General features: G+C 45.3%; 2 protein-coding genes across 6 annotated transcripts in view; one reads left to right on the top strand and one right to left on the bottom strand.

The window, feature by feature from the left end:
* Positions 1-534, top strand: part of TIMP3 (TIMP metallopeptidase inhibitor 3) — a 56,980-nt gene extending 56,446 nt beyond the window's left edge. The window contains exon 5 of the mRNA NM_001168730.1: positions 337-534. Within this exon, the coding sequence (NP_001162201.1) occupies positions 337-534 (198 nt within the window). The remainder of the gene's footprint in view (positions 1-336) is intronic.
* The window catches only part of SYN3 (synapsin III), a 543,931-nt gene that overhangs the window by 351,290 nt on the left and 173,091 nt on the right, over positions 1-19,550 (bottom strand). For 3 of the 5 annotated variants that reach the window (XM_017944545.2, XM_009217143.4, NM_001168721.1), the window contains 2 exons: positions 10,082-10,241; positions 6,054-6,143 (listed from right to left, as the gene is read on the bottom strand). In XM_017944545.2, coding sequence (XP_017800034.1) covers positions 6,054-6,143; positions 10,082-10,241 — 250 coding nt within the window. The remainder of the gene's footprint in view (positions 1-6,053; positions 6,144-10,081; positions 10,242-19,550) is intronic. The other 2 variants (XM_009217148.2, XM_017944547.3) reach the window with 1 other exon arrangement.

The following is a 19,550-nucleotide window of genomic DNA, read 5'->3' as shown; positions in this document are numbered from 1 at the left end:
TCTTTATCTGTAAAAAGGGAGATAAAACTGTGATGAGAATTAAAGTGAATACTATCAAAGCACTTATCAGAATGTCTATTTCTTTATCTGTAAAAAGGGAGATAAAACTGTGATGAGAATTAAAGAGAATACTATCAAAGCACTTATCAGAATGTCTGTGAGATAGTAGGTGCTCAACAAATGTTCGCTAGTGCTATTTATATTATTATCACTGAGAGACTGACATGGCTAGGCTTCCCCTGCAGTGGCCCCAGGGTCTGAATCCAGGCTCGGCAGCCTCAGGCCTGGGCATACCATGGCAGATTCCATCAACTGCTGCCTGTTATCTAATTGCAGATCAAGTCCTGCTACTACCTGCCTTGCTTTGTTACCTCCAAGAACGAGTGTCTCTGGACCGACATGCTCTCCAATTTCGGCTACCCTGGCTACCAGTCCAAACACTATGCCTGCATCCGGCAGAAGGGCGGCTACTGCAGCTGGTACCGAGGATGGGCCCCCCCGGACAAAAGCATCATCAATGCCACAGACCCCTGAATGCCAGACCCTGCCCCACCTCACTTCCCTCCCTTCCCGCTGAGCTTCCCTCGGACACTAACTCTTCCCAGATGATGACAATGAAATTAGTGCCTGTTTTCTTGCAAATTTAGCACTTGGAACACTTAAAGAAAGGTCTATGCTATCATATGGGGTTTACTGGGAACTATCCTCCTGGCCCCACCCTGCCCCTTCTTTTTGGTTTTGACATCACTCATTTCCACCTGGGAATTTCTGGTGTCATGCCAGAAAGAATGAGGAACCTGTATTCCTCTTCTTCGTGATAATATAATCTCTATTTTTTTAGGAAAACAAAAATGAAAAACTACTCCAGTTGGGGATTGTAATTCCCACCCCTCTTGCTTCTTCCCCACCTCACCATCTCCCAGACCCTCTTCCCTTTGTCCTTCTCCTCCAGTACATAAAGGACACAGACAAGGAAGTGGCTGAAAGGCCAACCATTTCAGGATCAGTCAAAGGCAGCAAGCAGATAGACTCGAGGTGTGTGAAAGATCTTACACACCAGGAACTGCCACTGCATGTCCCAACCAGACTGTCTGTCTGTGTCTGCATGTAAGAGTGAGGGAGGGAAGGAAGGAACTACAAGAGAGTCGGAGATGACGCAGCACACACGCAGTTCCCCAGCCCAGTGATGCTTGCATTGACCAGATGTTCCTGAGTCTGGAGCAAGCACCCAGGCCAGAATAACAGAGCTTTCTTAGTTGGTGAAGACTTAAACATCTGCCTGAGGTCAGGAGGCAATTTGCCTGCCTTGTACAAAAGCTCAGGTGAAAGACTGAGATGAATGTCTTTCCTCTCCCTTCCTCCCACCAGATTTCCTCCTGGAAAACTCTTTGGTAGATTTGGCCGGGAGCTTGCTTTTATGTAAATTGGTGAAATACACACATCTTACACTACCCACAGATATAGCCAAGTAGATTTGGGTAGAGGATACTATTTCCAGAATAGTGTTTAGCTCACCTAGGGGGATATGTTTGTATACACATTTGCATATACCCACATGGGGACATAAGCTAATTTTTTTACAGGACACAGAATTCTGTTCAATGCTGTTAAATACGCCAATAGTTTAATCTCTTCTATTTTGTTGTCGTTGCTTGTTTGAAGAAAATCATGACATTCCAAGTTGACATTTTTTTTTCATTTTAATTAAAATTTGAAATTCTGAACACCGTCAGCACCCTCTCTTCCCTATCACAGGTCATCTGACCCCTGTCCGTCTCCTTTTCTCTGCTTCATGTTTGGGGGCCTTCCTTTTAACTGCCTTCCTGGCTTGGCTCAGATGGCAGATGAGAGTGTAGTCATGGGCCTGGGCACAGGAGGGAGAGCTGCAGCGTCCTGCCTCGGCTGGAGGGACACCTCTCCTGGGTGTGGAGACAGCTTGGTCCCCTTTCCCTAGCTTCCCGGTGGGTGAATGCCACCTCCTGAGATCCTCACCTCTTGGAATTAAAATTGTTGGTCACTGGGGAAAGCCTGAGTTTGCAACCAGTTGTAGGGTTTCTGTTGTGTTTGTTTTTTTTTTTTAAATAAAACTATAATATAAATTCTCCTATTAAATAAAATTATTTTAAGTTTTAGTGTCAAAAGTGAGATGCTGAGACTAGGTGATAATGTATATTTTATGGGGGGGGTGGTAGGATGGTGACATTGAACATGATTGCTCTCTGTCTCTTTTTTCGGCTTATGGGTATTTATCTTCTATTAGTATTTGTATCTTCAGTTCATTCCACTTTAGGAAACAGAGCTGCCAATTGAAACAGGAGAAGAAAAAAAAAAAAAAAGCAGCAGACAACACATTGTAGTGTCTTGCACACACACAAGTGCCCAGGCAAGGTGCTTGGCAGAACCCCAGAGCGGGAAGACAGTACAGGCATCGGGTTTCCTTGGGATCGGTTTCATTACCATGTACCTTTCCCTCTGCGGTCATGCCATTTGGCAGGGGGAGAATGGGAGGCTTGGCCTTCTCTGTGAGGCAGAGGCAGTGTGAGCAGAAGAAGCTGAGGCCGGCAGGTCAGTGGTTTTGAAGGGATGAGCCCAGACTTGATGTTTTGGGATTGTCCTTATCTTCACCTCAAGGTCTCGCATGGTGGGGCCCCTGACTAACCTACACAAGCTCCCTCCCACGAGGGGACATCAGTGTCTTCTCTGTGGGGCATCTGGCCATTCACACTCCCTGGGGTGGTCAGCCCCTCTCACACAAGGAGGAACTTGGGTGAAGGCTGAGCGTGAGGCACCTGACGTTTCCCTGCAGAGTCGATAAATTAGCAGAACCACAGCTCCATCTGTTAGGCTTTGGTGAGGAGGCCCTGGGCAAAGAAGGGTCTTTTGCAAAGCGATGTCAGAGGGCGGTTTTGAGCTTTCTATAAGCTATAGCTTTTTTATTTCACCCGTTCACTTACTGTATAATTTAAAGTCATTTATGTAGCTGAGACACTTCTGTATTTCAATCATATCGTAAACATTTTATTTTGCTAAATCTTGTGTCATGTGTAGGCTGTAATATGTGTACATTGTGTTTAAGAGAAAAAAAATGAAACCCACATGCCGCCATTTTCCTGAATCAAATTCTACAGTGGAATGGAGAGGAAAATACTTCTAGGCAAGCAGCTAGACTGGTGAATTGGGGGAACTAGAAGGAACTAGTAACTGAGACTCCTCCAGCCTCCTCCCTATTGGAATCCCAATTGTTCCTGGAGTAGGAAAAATGTTTAAAGTACATTCATGTTCTTGTTCTGTGTCACCCGGCCCTGGGCAGTCTACCATTTACTTCACCCCAAGTCCTGTTGCCCATCCAGTTGGGAAGCCATGATTTTTCTAAGAATCCAGGGCCATAGGAGATACAATTCCAAGTTCTCGCTGCCTCCTTTGGGTATCTCTTCTGCCTGCCAATCAAGGAAGCTCCACGCCCAGGCTCTCAGCTCTCAGGCCAGTGCTCTGCTCTGTCCAGGGTAGGTAATACCGAGAGACTCCTGTCTTTTACCCTCCCCTAGTTCCAGACCAGCCTCATGGTGGCAACATGGTTCTTGAACAATTAAAGAAACAAGACTTTTTGTAATAGCTCTGTCTAGGGGAAACTGTGGCCTGCAGGAGACACTACCCTTCCGTGCCCCAGACCTCTGTCTTGCACGTGACAGCTGACAGCCAAGATGGCTTCTGGCTACCTAAGGTAAACATGTCACTAGAGTATTTTTATCAGAGAGAAACATTATAAAAATCTGATGGCAAAAGCAAAACGAAATGGGGGAAAGTAGGGGAGGTGGATGTGATAACAACTTCCAAATTGACTCTTTGGAGGCAAGAGGAACGGAAGAACTTGGAAAATAGGTTTTGCTTTGGGGGTAGGGGCTTCTTAGATTCTCCCACCACCCGCCTTTCCCTTTAGCCAGTCTGCTGTCCTGAAACCCAGAAGTGATGGAGAGAAACCAACCAGAGATCTCGAACCCTGTCTAGAAGGAATGTATTTGTTGCTAAATTTTGTAGCACTGTTTACAGTTTTCCTCCATGTTATTTATGAATTTTATATTCCGTGAATGTATATTGTCTTGTAATGTTGCATAATGTTCACTTTTTATAGTGTGTCCTTTATTCTAAACAGTAAAGTGGTTTTATTTCTATCACACATCTGCTGTCTCTTGCCTTGTTGTGTTCTGACCGCCACGGGGAGTTATGTACATGCCAGCAGGCCTTGGAAGTCTGTCCCCAGCTCCAGGCCTGGACACGTCCCTCCCTCCATGCACTGCTACGGCCTGGCCCCACCCCGCTCCAGTCCTTTTCCCTTGCAGAAGGAATCTCAGGAGAGGTGCCCTGCCTTGACTTTGCTCCCTGATTCTATTGCTCGAGTCCTCCCTAGTTCTGCTGAATCTGGATCTATTAATACACCTGTACCTAATCACCTGTTGGTGATACAAGTACCCCCAGACTGGAGTCCTCACTCAGCTCTCCTTGTTTTCTTCCTAAGAATCCCAACCTGGTGGAGGTGGGGAGGGGTGGACTGCAAACTGCAGTCCTTGATGTCAATTGCCTGCTTGAAATTCCAAGTATGGCTTGGCCTAGTTGGGAACACCAGGAACTCATGAGGTCTCACGACAGCTGGCGACCTTTTCCCAGAGCTTATAACAACCTCCTTTCAGAGTTTACAGCAGGGCCTGTCACTGTCAATGGGCTGGGCTGGCTGCAGACCCCTCGCCCGACTTTCAAACCGCCACTGACAATGTTCCAGGTTTTCACCCTTGTTTTAAAGCTACTCCTACCATAGGCCAGGTACGGCACTTTATATACAGGATCTCATGAAATCCCGACTACTCAATGAGGTTGCTCCACAATCAACCATGGTTTTTACCTGAAGAAGTTGAGGCTCACAGAGATAAAGTCATTTTCCTGAGACCCAATGTATAGACAGAACTGGGATTCAAATTCAGGCTGGTTTGATAATGACCTCTGAATCTTCCCCACTGCAAGGATGCATACAATAAGGAAAATCCAGGGTTTCGGGTTATGCTGGGTTTCACATGTGCCCTTCTTATCTCAGCCAGCATGTTCTGGATTCTGTGACTCTTGCCCGATCAGATATAGGGGAAAGATCATCAATAGAAAATTCTGCTTGGTTAGAGTGATTCCTCCTGCAACCTGCAGTCCTAACCATCAGTGTCTTCAAACAGGACTGTCTAGCCAGCAGCCTGAGCTTGGACTCTACAAACAGCCACAGTAAGTCCCCAGCTGGGACTATGGGATACCCTATTCATTATTCTGTTCCCAAAGACTCATTCCTTGCAAGGCCAAGCGCAGGGTCATGGCCTTGAATTCCTTTGACCAGTTTAAGAAGACCACCAACTATGCAAGCAGACATGTTTGCAGGCTCTTTCCTGCTGCTCAGACCTCCTCCCCACAACACTTTCTGGCTTCAGGTGGAGAACCCTTCACCTCATTCAAAAAGACATTCACCTCTTCCACCCAGGTATCCTCCAAATGGGAGGCTGTACCACACACTCTGAGCTAAGCCCTAAATGCTTCCCAGAGGAGAGCTCAGGTGCATTCACAAATTGGAAAGTGAAGAGGACATATAAGGACACTGCCCTTCAACCACCAATGCAAATAAAACATTAATATTACTGCTTTTTATTAAAATATGAGTTGAAATCAGGTTCCACAAAAGGCTCAAGTAAAACAACATCTCACCTTGAAAACACCTTTTACCTTTATAACCAGCCTCTGGCTCCAACATGCCCCCAGAACTTGTCCCCTGATTTGCGGAAAATCTCCAAGGTCCAAGGAATATGGTACACCTTTGTCATTTGCCCTACTGCCTGAACTTCACCTGGAGAGATGATTTCCCTTAGGAAATCCAGGCACTCCCACAGGACACTGTGACTCCACCTTAGAGTCTGCGTGGTCAGTGTACAACCCCTAGAGTCCACCTCCTTCATCCAAAGGGACTGAGGACAAGACACCTGTATTCACTCCACATCACACAAAGAAACAGAGTAAAAAAGGGCACTCACCATTGGCTTATGGTTGGGGAAAAATGTTTGCTCCACAAGCGGGAACTTCTCAGGACCCAGGGAATGGAAGATCTTAATGAGTTGAGAGAACTAGGATAGAAGAGGAGAGAATGTTGATCAACCATTGTTACCCAGTAGGGCAAAACCTCCCACTTGATCTGAGGCCTCAAGCATCGACTGTTCTGAGCTAAGCTTCAGTAGGTGCTCCCTGCCTATAGGATAAAGACCAGATTCCTTGGCTGGACATTCATCCTCTCCATCATCCAGCCATGTTAACCCCTCCATTTCTGCCCAAGACCTAGTAAGTAGGCAGCACACTGGGTTCAGTTCAACCATATTTAATGAGCACTTACTACAGCCTCAGCATTTCACATAAGGTCCTTCTCCACCTGCTGATGTTCATGCCCTGCTCCTTGCTTGCAATGTCTTCTTTCTAGAGAGGCAGCTTTGCATGGTAATTGATGGTGTTAGATGTGGATCCAGCCTCCCTGGGTTCTAATTCTTGCTTTGCCACTTACTAGCTGTATAACCTGGGAAGTCAACTCAGGTTTCTGAGCTTTGGTTTCTTCACTTGTAAACTGGAGATCCAACCTCATGGGATTGTTGTAAGGATACAGTGTGCCAAAGGCAGTGCTTTGTTCACAGCAATGTTAAAATGCTAGGTGTTATTATTAATAAATATTTTCTCTGCTGTTGCAACCCCTCTCATTTCCAACAGCTCAAGCCACATTCCTTCCCACTGCTCTCCTCCTGCTTCAACACTTGCTTGTTTTGCCAGATATTAGCTATTGTCTCCAGAGCTCGAAGGTGAGCTCTATCACTATGCTTTATTATCGGAGTAACAAGCTGAACATGGGGGGCAAGGGCTGAGGGAAGACAGGCTGCAGGTGCATGGCTGTGATACTAATGTCTTGCTGGAGGGAAGCATAGTGGGTGATGGGACCTGGAAGGGGGAGAGAGTAGGGAGTCAGGATGATTCCCTGGAGCAGACGACATAAGAGAAGGAGAAAGGGCCCTCCAGGTGTGCACTGAGACTAGTGTGTGCTGGAGACCCTCTGCAGCTGCCATGCTGTGGTGTCAGTTGCAGGTGATGATGAGAGAGACGAGGTCAAAGCGTGATCCATCACGGACCACCAGCCTTAAAGGCCTGACCAGAAAGCTTAGAATTCACCCAGAAGATGAAGGAGAGCTGCTGGTGGATGTAAGCAGAGAAGAGCAAATCAGATTCTGAACAAGGTAAAGGAATCAACTGGAATTTGTGGTCCCATGTGGATGCCCAGTGGCTAAAGGAGTGGCCAAGCTGACTTGGAGGTCACTCAATACTAAGAGCCTGGACACTGAAAACAGAGTAACTAGGAACTTTCTGCATCCGCCCAGGACTGGTTTGCAAACCCTTGGGGGGTGGCCTTCAGATGCAGCACAACAGGGGGTCAACTTGGAAGGTTTAGGAGAACTCAGAAATATGGAAAATGATACGTGTGTGTGGGGTCCCCCATTTTGCAGACAAGGAAATTGGAGTCCAGAAAGGGAGAGTGATTCCACAGGTAAGCATATGAGTTTTGAAGAGGCCTAGCTCTATCACTTACTACTAGCTATGTAAGCCTCAGTTTCCTCATCTGTAAGATAGAGATATTAGCACTCCTACTCATAAGGGTGCTGAGAATTAAACACAATATGCATGTTAAGGGCTCAGGATAGTGCACAGTTAGTTCTGATGAATGGTGGTTGCTACTATCGTGGTAACTGCAGAAAAAGGTGGGGAAGGGCTAACACCATCTAGGACCCTTTCCTAACAGTGGGACTTGAAAATCTTGGATGCCATTGGCCAAAAAGCCCAGTTAGGGCAGAATGAGAAGGAGACCAGGGCCATGACAATAGTGGTAAAGTCTACCCATACCTATTAAATTAATGCATGTAGCCATTCAGTAAGTACTGAGTGTCCCAACTCTACATGGAACTTGTTTCAAGTACCAAAGGCAGTGATAATTTTTACCATTTATTGAGTGTGTACTTTGTGCCAGCCACATTCTAAGCACTTTCATCTATTAAATCATAACCCTACCAGGAAGGCTCTATTACTATCACCACTTTCTAAATAAGGAAGCTAAGTTCAGAGAGGTTAAGGGGATTGCTCAAGGTAGCACAATTCATAAGTGGAGAAGCCTGGACCTAGGAATCTGGCTTCAGAGCTCACACTCTCAACTACGACCCTACACCACCGGGTGGTCACACAGAGAGACAGCAAAACACCACAGACCAGACAGCTATGAGCTTCACAGAGCACAATCTACATAACCCCCAGCTTCCACATTACCCATCCTCTTTCCATCCTTGATCTTCCCCCTTGTCACTGATCACACAACATATTGCATATGTATTAAAGCACCACACATGCCCCTGCTCACTAGAATGTAAGATTTATGGGGCAGGGATTTTGGTCTGAGCTGTTCACTGCTATGTTTCTAGGACTTAGGACAGTACCGGAAACACAGTAAGTGCCCAAGAAGTATTTGTTGCGTGAATGAATAACTTCTAATCATAGAGACAGACAATGTACAAACGAATGGATGAATTTATCATTCTAGGTGGAGATAAGTATCTAGGAAAAAAATAAAGCAGGGTAAGGGATTTGAGAGTGCTTAAGCAAGTGGAGGAGTGGTATTTTTTTTTTTTCTCTTTTGAGACAGAGTCTTGCTCTGTCTCCAGGCTGGAGTGCAGTGGCCGATCTGGGCTCTCTGCAACCTTCACCTCCCAAGTTCAAGTGATTCTCCTGCCTCAGCCTCCCAAGTAGCTGGGACTACAGGCATGCGCCACCATGCCCAGCTGATTTTTATGTTTTTAGTAGAGATGGTGTTTCATCATGTTGGCCAGCATGGTCTCGATCTCTTGACTTCGTGATCCACCCGCCTCGGCCTCCCAAAGTGCTGGGATTACATACGTGAGCTATCATGCTGGGCTGAGGAATAGTATTTTAAGAGGTCTTTCTTATAGGTAACATTTGGATGGAAACTCAAATAAATGAAATGAATGACTGAAACTAAGGAATAAAAGAAGAGAAATTAAATGTTGGGTGTTGGGGATAGATGGCTCAAGTTTTGGCCTCACCACTCACTGAGCAAGTTCCTTAACTGAGCTTCTGTCTCTGTAAAACGAAGGCGTGACACTCACTTCACATGCGAATGACAGTATGAGTGCCAGGTAGCATAGTTTTCTGGGACATAGTAAGTGCTCAATAAATGGGGTCTGCTGTTAACAACAATAATGATAGAATGTTCATAAAACAATATGGCACATCTTTATGACTAATGTTATAATGTAACACTATATCATAATATGTTGTTATATAATAACATGTTTTGTTATATATTAATAGTATATATTGTATCACTGTATTATATATATTACAAAGATCAATTATTATTACATATATGTAATATATCATATGTTACATGTAACATCTATAATATATAATATGTATATATTAATATATACGTATTTATTTATTATAAAGTTTTTTTTTGAGATGGAGTTTCACTATTGTTGCCCAGGCTGGAATGCAACGGCACGATCTCGGCTCACTACAACCTCTGCCTCCTGGGGTCAAGGGATTCTCCTGCCTCAGCCTCCCAAGTAGCTGGGATTACAGTGGGATTACAGGGATGCGCCACCACGCCTGGCTAATTTTGTATTTTTAGCAGAGATGGGGTTTCTCCATGTCAGTCAGGCTGGTCTCCAACTACCAACCTCAGGTGATCCGCCTGCCTTGGCCTCCCAGTGTGCTGGGATTACAGGCATGAGCCACCGTGCCCGGTGTATAAATATTTATCATAATAATATATAAAATATAACATTAATATAATTGTTAGGCAACAATTCCAATAAGAGCCCTAGGATCCAAGTTCAGTTCAGTTGCTTAAATAAGAATTTTTACTACTGAGGCCTCCATGCTAGGGAGTGGGCTTGTCGCAGAGTGGAAGGCTACCCACCGCCTCCCAGATCCCTCCAGGTCAGCCTGCCCTGTCACCTACCACCCAGGGCTTGCTGCAGAAGTTGTAGACAGAGTAGAGAGAGTTGACAGCAGGCAGCCCTCCATACTGCAGGCCGATGACCAGGCTGCGGTAATCTTCCCCCAGGGCCATGCTGTAGGCGTGCTGGCGGACCAGGATGAAGTCTGGCTTGAAGGATCTGCTGAGAGAGCCAAGAGCCGTGTTACCACACTGGGGCACTGATGAAACACCAGGGCGTCCGGCCACAGCTTGCTGGGGATGATAGTACTGACTGCAGGCCGGCAGCTTAGTTCAGAACGGGGAGAGGGTAGGGGATGAGGGCGGTTAGGTGCAAAGGCACAGCTACTCCACCATCAAGTCAAAGGGCTGGAAGCACTATATACATTCTCTCTCTCTCTCTCTCTCTCTCTCTTAAAGGCTCTTTCCTAAATTCCCTACATTGAATATGTATTTCACTTGCAACCAGAAAAAAATATATCAGATAACTCAGGGAATCGACTGAGATTCTGCAAGGTATCACGCACTCTACTGAATGTATGTATTATCTATGGTGAGGACAACTGCCCTAGGAGGTGAGTGTTGTCATCAACTCCCATTTCACAAACAAGCACCCTGAGCCTCAGGAAGACTAAGTCACTCGTTCAAAAAGATACGCTGCAGAGAGGCAGTAGGGCCGGGTCTGTGTAGCCTCACAGCTCCAGCTCTTGTTCCTGCAGATCTCAAATCAACCAACACGTCTTGTTTTTTGTTGTTCAAGTAGCCACCTCTGGAAAGCAGCAAGAGTATGGATTTGATGGCCAAGTCCATGCCAGGCTATTTGCTAGGTCTCTCTACAGATAGGATCCTGATGAGTGCTCACAAACAGACTTGGGTAAAGGTCTGGACCATCTCCCTATTTTATAGATGGAAACACTGCAGCCCAGGGAAATTATGAACTTTTCGAATCACAAAGCTCGGGAGCAGGAGAGCCGCATTTGAACTCAGGTCATCTGGCTCCAAGTCCACATGCTTTTGACTCCATCACAGGGCCCCAGGAGGATTCACACATTGTTTGATTCATACCGCCAAAGATCAAACTATTTTTGGATTCCTTACTTTTAAATCACACACAAAAAATCAGTCTCACTGTAGAAATGATGCTGACATTCAAAAGGGTATGACAGTATTCGTATCACTCTGTGGTTAGGGTTAGGGTTAGAATCTTGGAATTACAGCAACAGTGATGGAAGAAGGAATGAAGGGAGACTGTGGGTGTGTCTCTGACAGGCAATAAGGTGCACTTACTGCTTTCTATTTTGCAGAGACAGGGTCTGGCTATGTTGCCCCGGCTGGGGCAATAGGGAGCACTTATAACCATTTGCTACTTTTATCTGATTTTAAAAGTAATACACACTCCTTGTGCATAACAAAATAAAAATTCCTTGGCATGTACAAAGAAGTAAACAAAGTACCCACAATTTTACAATGCAGAGGAAACTCCTAACAACTTTTGTATATACATTTTTGATCCAATGATCAATTTCAATGTATATAGTATGCATTCACATTCATAATTGCTCCATACTTTCTATTAGTTGATTTTAATGTTTTCCACATAATAGTATAGTGTAAATATTTTTCTCTACTACCAAAAATATCTTCCAAAATATAATTTTTAATTTCTACACAATAGTTCACTGAATGATATATCATAATTAAGTCAACCAATCATTTACTATTATCATATAGGCTATTTCCAATATGTTACATACAAATCAGTGCCATTATTTTAAATTATTTTCATAAGATAGATCCTAAGAAGTGGGATTAATGGATTAAAGAGTATAAGCTTTTTGTAAGATACCCCAAAAAAGTCCCCTTTTTAAGGTACATCTCACAAATTGTTTTTGAGTGTCCATCTCATTACAGCCTCACCAGCACTGCAGTTTTTGAAAAATACTGTTTTTCAATTTGACAACAGAATTCCCCCTCAAAAGACACCCTGTATCCTGCAATTGTTTGAGTTTGCATTTCTCCGATTCTAGTGAAATTAAACACTTTTTATTAACCATCTGCATTTTCTTTTCTGTAAAAGTCTGTTCACATCCTTTTCCATTCAAAACAAAATAGGGCCTCTGGTTTCCTACTGAGGTGAGTTCTGTGTATTAAGGATACTGCCCTTTATCCATCATGTGTGGCAATGTTTTTACTAGATGCTTGTCTGTTTTTTTTTTTTTTTAAATGGATGTGCATCTTAAAAAACAACACATAAATACATTGTCCATGACCCCGGTTCTCACAATGAGACTTCCACTCCGCCCTGGCAGCGTGGGTTCCATCACAGACAGCAGTGGCAGCGAAGGATAAGACATCCTTCTCCATGAGGAAATAATGAAAGGTCTCTTGCCTCCTATGTTTTCCCCCGTTGCTGAGAATTCATGAGAGACATGGGAAAAACAAAGAATACCAAACCTGGCTATCTAGAAAAGGAGGATGTCCTTCCAAGACGACCTTCCAAGAGGAGAATCCCATGACTTGTTTTGGGATGCTCGACTCTGGCTCCAGGTATTATGGTGCTCTCTCTCTCCAGGGCTTCCAAACCTCACCTCTAAATCAGAACCTTTCTGATTCCTCAAAATAAAAGTAGCAGGCAGCTCCTCGTTGTCTTTACAGATTTGGAAATCTACCTCAAGATCCCATATTCAAAGTGCTCTTGCAAAATTATACATCACTCCTCTGTTTTAAACCCTCAAAAGGCTTCTCTCTTTCTGACAAGAGATCATTAGCGCCTTATCATGGCTACAGGGTCCCACATGGGTTGGCCCCTGCCTGCCACTCCATCCTCATTTTCTTCTCTTTTTACAAAATTATTATTTTTTGAGACAGGGTCTCATTCTGTTGCCCAGGCTGCAGTGCAGTGGCGTCATCACACTCACTGCAGCCTCAAACTCCTGGGCTCAAGCAATCCTCCCATGTCAGCCTCCCAAGTAGCTAGGACTACAGGTGCGCACCACCACATCCAGCTAATTTTTTTTTTTTTTTTTGGTAGAGATGAGATTTTGCTGTTACCCAGACTGGTCTTGAACTTCTGAACTTAAGTGATCCTCCTGCCTCAGGTTCCCAAAGTGTTGGAATTACAGGCATGAACCACCCTGCCCAGGCTTCCACCTTCATTTTCTATCTTTCTCCCCTCCCTCACTGCCACGCAAGCCACACTGACCACCTTCCCTTCCTTCAATTCCCTGGATGCTCTTCTCCCACACTGTGTGTAGGTGCCTTGTCCTCAAAGCCATCGTTCTATCTACTCTATCAAAATTTGCCCCAACCCTCATTTTGCCCTATTTTCTTTATTCATGGCTCTGTGACAATTTTATTTCTCCTGTTTGTTTGATTAGTTGCTTAACTGTCTAGTTCTCTTCTCTAAAGATGTCAGCTCAATGGGAACAGAGGACTTGACTGTCTTGAACAAAATAGGCCTTAAAACTGTTTTTAAATGAATGATTGCATTAATAGATGCATATATAAACACATGAATAAATGAATGAACATGATGTGAAATGGCCACTGGAAAGGTGAGGGATCACTTTCCCTGTGGTCCTAGAGAAAAAAACTAGACTGATAGACAAAGTAGCCAGGAGACAGCGAGTTGCCCCTTATAGGGCTGTCTTACAAGGTAACAAGTAACACTACGAAGAAATTCATAACCACAGGGAATTCAAGTTGGCTGCCATGACCTCTTAAGAGTATCAGATCTAACATGTGAAAAATAACCACTTCCCATGCACAGTATATCAGGTCAAACCAGGCATGTGTTATAGTTTGAATTCTGCCATTCACTGCTACAGAAGGCACAGAGTCCTTCTTGAAAGTCTAGGGTATGATGGATTTACAATGCCCATAGAGAAATTACTGACTTGAGCTGGGCAACCTGTGGCATTCAGTTCCTCCCTCTGTACCCAGCACCCCAGGTTCTCCATCTGGCCAGGGGGTGGCCAAGTCCTGCAGTCACCCCAATATTTAAGGTTGTGACGTCCAGTAGTTACCAAACCCTGACAGTGGGCCAAGCACTCTGGCAAAGGTTGGAGATCCCAAGATGACAGGGATGATTCCTGCTTTTAAGAAACTCACAACCCAACAGGAGTTGGGTGCAACATGCCCTAAGCACTTTTTTTTTTTTTTTTTTTTTTTTTTTTGAGAGACAGAGTCTGGCTCTGTTGCCCAGGCTGGCGTGCAATGGTGCGATCTTGGCTTACTGCAGTCTCCGCCTCCTGGGTTCAGGCAATTCTCCCGTCTCAACCTCTGGAGTAGCTGGGATTACAGGCACGTGCACCCGCACCCGGCTAATTTTTGTACTTTCAGGAGAGACAGGGTTTTGCCATTTTGACCAGGCTAGTTTCAAACTCCTGACCTCAGGTGATCCGCCTGCCTCAGCCTCCCAAAGTGCTGGGATTACAGACGTGAGCCACTATGCCCGGCCAGCATTTGTTAAATTAACAAAGGAGGGACTGAGTGGGTGAGTGAGCGAGTGAATGAAATAACTGAGGCATGTACAAGGGGCAAAGGTGGCCCAAAGGATGGATTCAACTCTGTTAAGGGATGAGTGTGAGCAAGTGTGTGCTGGAAGGCTTGGTCTTAAAAGCCGAGGTTTGTCAAGTGGGTTGGGCTCGGAGAGTATTTCAGGCAGGGGGAAGACACCTGCGACTGAATGAATGTGCCCTCGTGGTTGGGGGTGTAGTGGACTGTGCTGGTTTTATCTGCTCTGTACCCCTCCTTTTTCTAGAAACAGAGCCCATGGGGAAATCCTCTCTGATCAGAGAACCACATTTTCCTGGGCTGTAACTGGTCTAAGGATGGAACCCCTGATGTAAAATGGGCCTGTGAGAACATTCTCAGGCGTGTTGTATCTGAGCTACGGAAGACAGGAGTGGCCAGCGACACTGAAGTAATGTAAGCTGGGCTGATGGGAGACCATTTTCTGTTACATGAAGAAATCCCATTTGTAGTAGAAGTGCCAGCTGGGAACAGAGGTAAGGAGGGAGGCAACACATCTGTCAATATTAGATGAGCCAGCCAAATGCAGTGGCTCAGGCTTGTAATCCCAGCATTTTGGGAGGCCAAGGCAGGCGGCTCACTTGAGGCCAGGAGTTTGAGACCAGCCTGGCCAATGTGGCAAAAACCCATCTCTACAAAAAATACATTTAAAAAAATTAGCTGGGCATAGTGGCGCACACCTGCAACTCCAGCTACCTGGGAGGCTGGGGCACAAGAACTGCTTGAACCAGGGAGGCAGAGGTTGCAGTGAGCTGAGATCATGCCACTACACTACAACCTGAGTGACAGAGGGAGAATCTGTCTCAAAAAAAAAAAAAAAGAAAGAAAAAGAAAAAAAAGAAAAGAAATCCCCCAACCCTTTAAGCCCCTTCCTTCTCTTCCTGCCGTGGAGTCCCACTGAGCCCATGACCTGGGTCTCTCGTGCCTAGGTAAGGTCTCCTTTAATCTCACACAAACCGGCACATCCTGGCCACAAGCTGTAGCTGGGTTTTCTTGTTATATCACCTTTAACCTTAATATGAGCTATAATATTTGGGTTCCTGATCCCAAGTCTTTCTCAGAAGTGGCTGTTGACGCTTGAGAGGAAATCAAGGACAAGAAATAATTAACGGTCAAGATGGGACAGGTGACGCGTCACTGGGGGATTACTGAATGCTTCCGGCAGCGTCAAAAAGCTGGAGGCCAGAGGTGAAGTGACTCTTAACCATTGGAGAAGTGTAATAATTCCCCCAAATATGCTGAGGCCTGTGGTGGCAAGAACAGCTCTTGGCTGGGCTTTGCCTGAGACCTAAGTTAATGAGCAGAAGCCTCATTATTCTCAGTCACTTGACCACTATTTCGTAACTGTCCCCTGGTCCCCAAGAGCCAAGTTGGCAAAGGGTGATGTTCATGCTGATTTTGTTCACATGCTGAGACCCATCACACCCAGAGTTGATTCCAGCCAGGCCTGGGAAGGCTCCAGACTTTCTGACGTCCATGTCAACTGGCAGAGAGACTTCACGTTTTCTCTTAACTGTCTCCACACTCTCCCTAACACTCCACCTTGGAAAGCTCAACCTTGGGTAGCAAATCTGGGGGGAAGAGGACACAGGGAACCAAGTAAACCAGCGAACGGGGATGGGGAATTCAAAACAATGAAACAAGCTCCATACTCCTGCAGACTTAGGGTGATCGCTATTCTGTAAGGATCAAGCCGGGGAAATGTGCATGCTTTGCAGACGGAGGGGCTTGAATCGCCCATATGGAAGGACTTTGGGAATTAGTGATGCTTCCCGCCAGCCCGAGGACTGCAAGAAATTAGCCCAGGCCAAAAAGAAATTAGGTGGCAGCCAACCAAGAATCTGGTGAGGAGCAGACAACAGGATGCAGGAGGGAGGCCTGTGGGGCCCCCACGGCAGCTGCCAGATGCACACCGGTGGGGAAGGGGCCCGGTGGGGTTTACAGACAGCCCGGCTCTCTGTTGAATCCGGGGGCCCTCTTTGTAAAGTGCTAGGAGGTTAATAAAACACAGACACGAGTTGCTGGAGGAAGGAAGCTTCCTCGTCTCTTGTTTCAGCCTCAGAATCCTGGTATCTTTATCCTGGTCTCTTCCTTCCCTGTCACTTCAGAGACTAAATCCATGAATCTCTGTCCTTGCTCTATCCTATTCCTCCTGGTCACCCTGGGAACCCCACATGTTATGGGTTGAACTGTTGTCCCCAAGAAGATACGTTGAGGTCCTAAGCACTGGTACCTGTGACTGTGACCGTATTTGGAAAATAGGGCCTTTGCAGATATAATCAAGTTAAGATGAGGTCAGACTGGAGGAGAGTGAACCCTAACCCAATGACTGATGTCTTTGGGAGAAGAGGGAAATTCAGAAACTGACACACACAGGGCAAGAGAAAGCCATGCGACAAGGGAGTCAGAGATTGGAGTGATGTGTCTACAATACAGGGAATTCCAAGGATTCTGGTGACCTTCAGGAACTAGGGAGTGGCAAGGAAGGATCCTCCCCTGGAGCCTTCAGAGGGAGCATGGCATGGGAGTCTTGATTTCAGACATCTGGTCTCAGAATAATGGGAGAATGAATTTCTGTTGTTAAGCCACCCAACCTGTGGTGCTTTGTTATAGCAGCCTCAGGAAACTAACACACTGCATATGCCCACTATTCCCTTTTCTAGTATCTTTCAGGACTTGCTGGCTTCCTTTGTTCCGGTGTACAACCATGCATGGCCCTGTTCCCCACTTCCTAAAACAACCACCCTGACTTAGTCTGTTTGGGCTGCTAGAACAAAATATTATAGACGGGGTGACTTATAAACAACAGAAATTCATTTGTCACATTCTGGAGGCTGGGAAGTCCAACATCAAGGCACCAGCACACTTGGTCTCTGGTGAGGTTGCCTTCCTGGCTCTTCACTGTGTCCTTACACGGCAGAAGGGGCAAGGCAGCTCTCTGGGGTCCCTTTTGAAGGTCACAAATCCCATTCATTAGGGCTGATGACCTCACGACCTAATCGCCTCCTAATGGCCCTACCTCCTAATCACACTGGGGGTTAGGATTCAACATAAATTTTGGGGAAACACACATATTCAGACCATAGCAGACCCCAACCAGAAAAAACCCTTCACTTCAAGGTTCCAAATTGACTGGCAGTTAGGTTGTATTCATATTTACATAAAAGAAGGAGGAAGTCAACAAATTGATAAATGCATGGAGATTTGTTCGGATGGATGTTCACCAAAATGCTAGCCTTAAAGAGTGAGATGGGAAATGGGAACTATTACACTCTTCTTCATACTTTTTGGTACTGCCTGCATTGTTTAAAAAAAAAAAAAAAAAAAGAGCATAGAGCATTTTTACAATCAGGAAAAAAACAATGAGGTTATCTTCATTCTGGAAAAAAAAGGAAAATGTAACAATGAAGTCACATCATGGAAAATGCTTATGGTACAATTTCATGTGACATAAAACAATAGAAAAGAGGACCTGTTTTATGACTACAGCACTGTCAAAATGATAGGCCTGGAAGGAGAGATGGAAAACCACTCGTTTGTTGAGGTAGTCAGGTGGCAGGTGATTTCTCTTCTTTTGAAAATTTCCATTTTCATGATATCGCAGTCTGTGCATTTACTAAAACGTTTGGTTGGTACACATGCATAAATAGATAGATAAATAAGTAGATAGATAATAGATAAAGCGATGGCAGATAGATGAGAAATGATCAATCGATCAATAGACAGATGATAGAAGACAGTAGAAAGACAAATGATAGATAGATAGATAGATAGATAGATAGATAGATAGATAGATAGATAGATAAACAGATAGACAGACAGACAGACAGAGAGAGATGAGAAATAAGTCCCCTGCACTTGGCCTTGCAGCTCTAACTAGTCATTCCCCTTCCTCTGTCCATTGCTATGCCTGTTGGACAAGGCAGTCTGTGCCTACTGGCCCCAATTCCAATGTGCCCTCTGCACCTGGCTGTTAGCCCCTTTACACCCCAATACAATCGCTCTGAGGTCACTTCTAAGTGTGAAACCCCCAGATCAGATGGCTTCTTCTGTGTCCTTACCTTACCCAATTTCTAATTACGACTAAAACACAATGAGGCTCTAGTAAAATACGATGGGGCTCTAGGCCCTCTGTATAACTTCACTCATTTAAACCTAACAAGGAAAACCTACAGTGAATCCGAGGCACAGAGCAGCTAAGGAACTCGCCCAGGTCACGCAGTTATTGGTGATGGAACCATGAGTCAAACCTCACAGCCTGTTGGCTCTAGAATAGGGTTTCCCAACCTCAGCACCATGGACATTTTCAGACTGGATAATTCTTCATTGTGGGGGGCTGTTCTGTGCCTCGTAGGATATTAGGAGCATCTCTGGCCTCTACCCACTAGATACGGCAGCACTCCCATGCCCAGTTGTGACAACAAGCAATGTCTCCCGCCGTTGCCAAGTGTCCCCTGGGTGGAAATGCACCCTGCTAGAGAAGCCCTGCTGCAGAGCTCCTCTTGTTCTCTGTGGCTTCTGAGGCATGATCACTGTCCTCTTCCTCTGCAAACCTTTTCCACCTTGCCTCGAAGACACTCTCCGACCTTGCTTCCCAACTCCCAGCTCCTTCACTGTTTTCTCCCTTACTGCAGCTCTTCTCCAAGGCTCAATCTTTGGTTCTCTGCTTCATGGAATCATCTCCATTCAGGGACTTCCCTTACCTTGTCCTCAAAGGCAATAATGAAAGTGATTCAGATTTATAGAGCACTTCCTTGGTGCCAGGAATCATTTTTAGGATTTTACTTACGTTATCTTTATCCTCATGATGACTCTACAAGGTAGATACGATAACAATAGCTTCATTTTTCAAGAAACAAAGGCATAGAGAGATGAAGCACAGCCAAGAAGGTGTCCACCTGAGACTAGAGTGCAAGTCTTTGGGCTTCGAAGTCTGTGGGCACAATCACCGTGCAACTAG

This window comes from Papio anubis, chromosome 16 (assembly GCF_008728515.1).
Source record: "Papio anubis isolate 15944 chromosome 16, Panubis1.0, whole genome shotgun sequence".
Taxonomy (NCBI): Eukaryota; Metazoa; Chordata; class Mammalia; order Primates; family Cercopithecidae; genus Papio; species Papio anubis.
The sequence above is the reverse complement of the archived record's forward strand: the minus strand, read 5'-3'. Positions and strand labels throughout refer to the sequence as shown.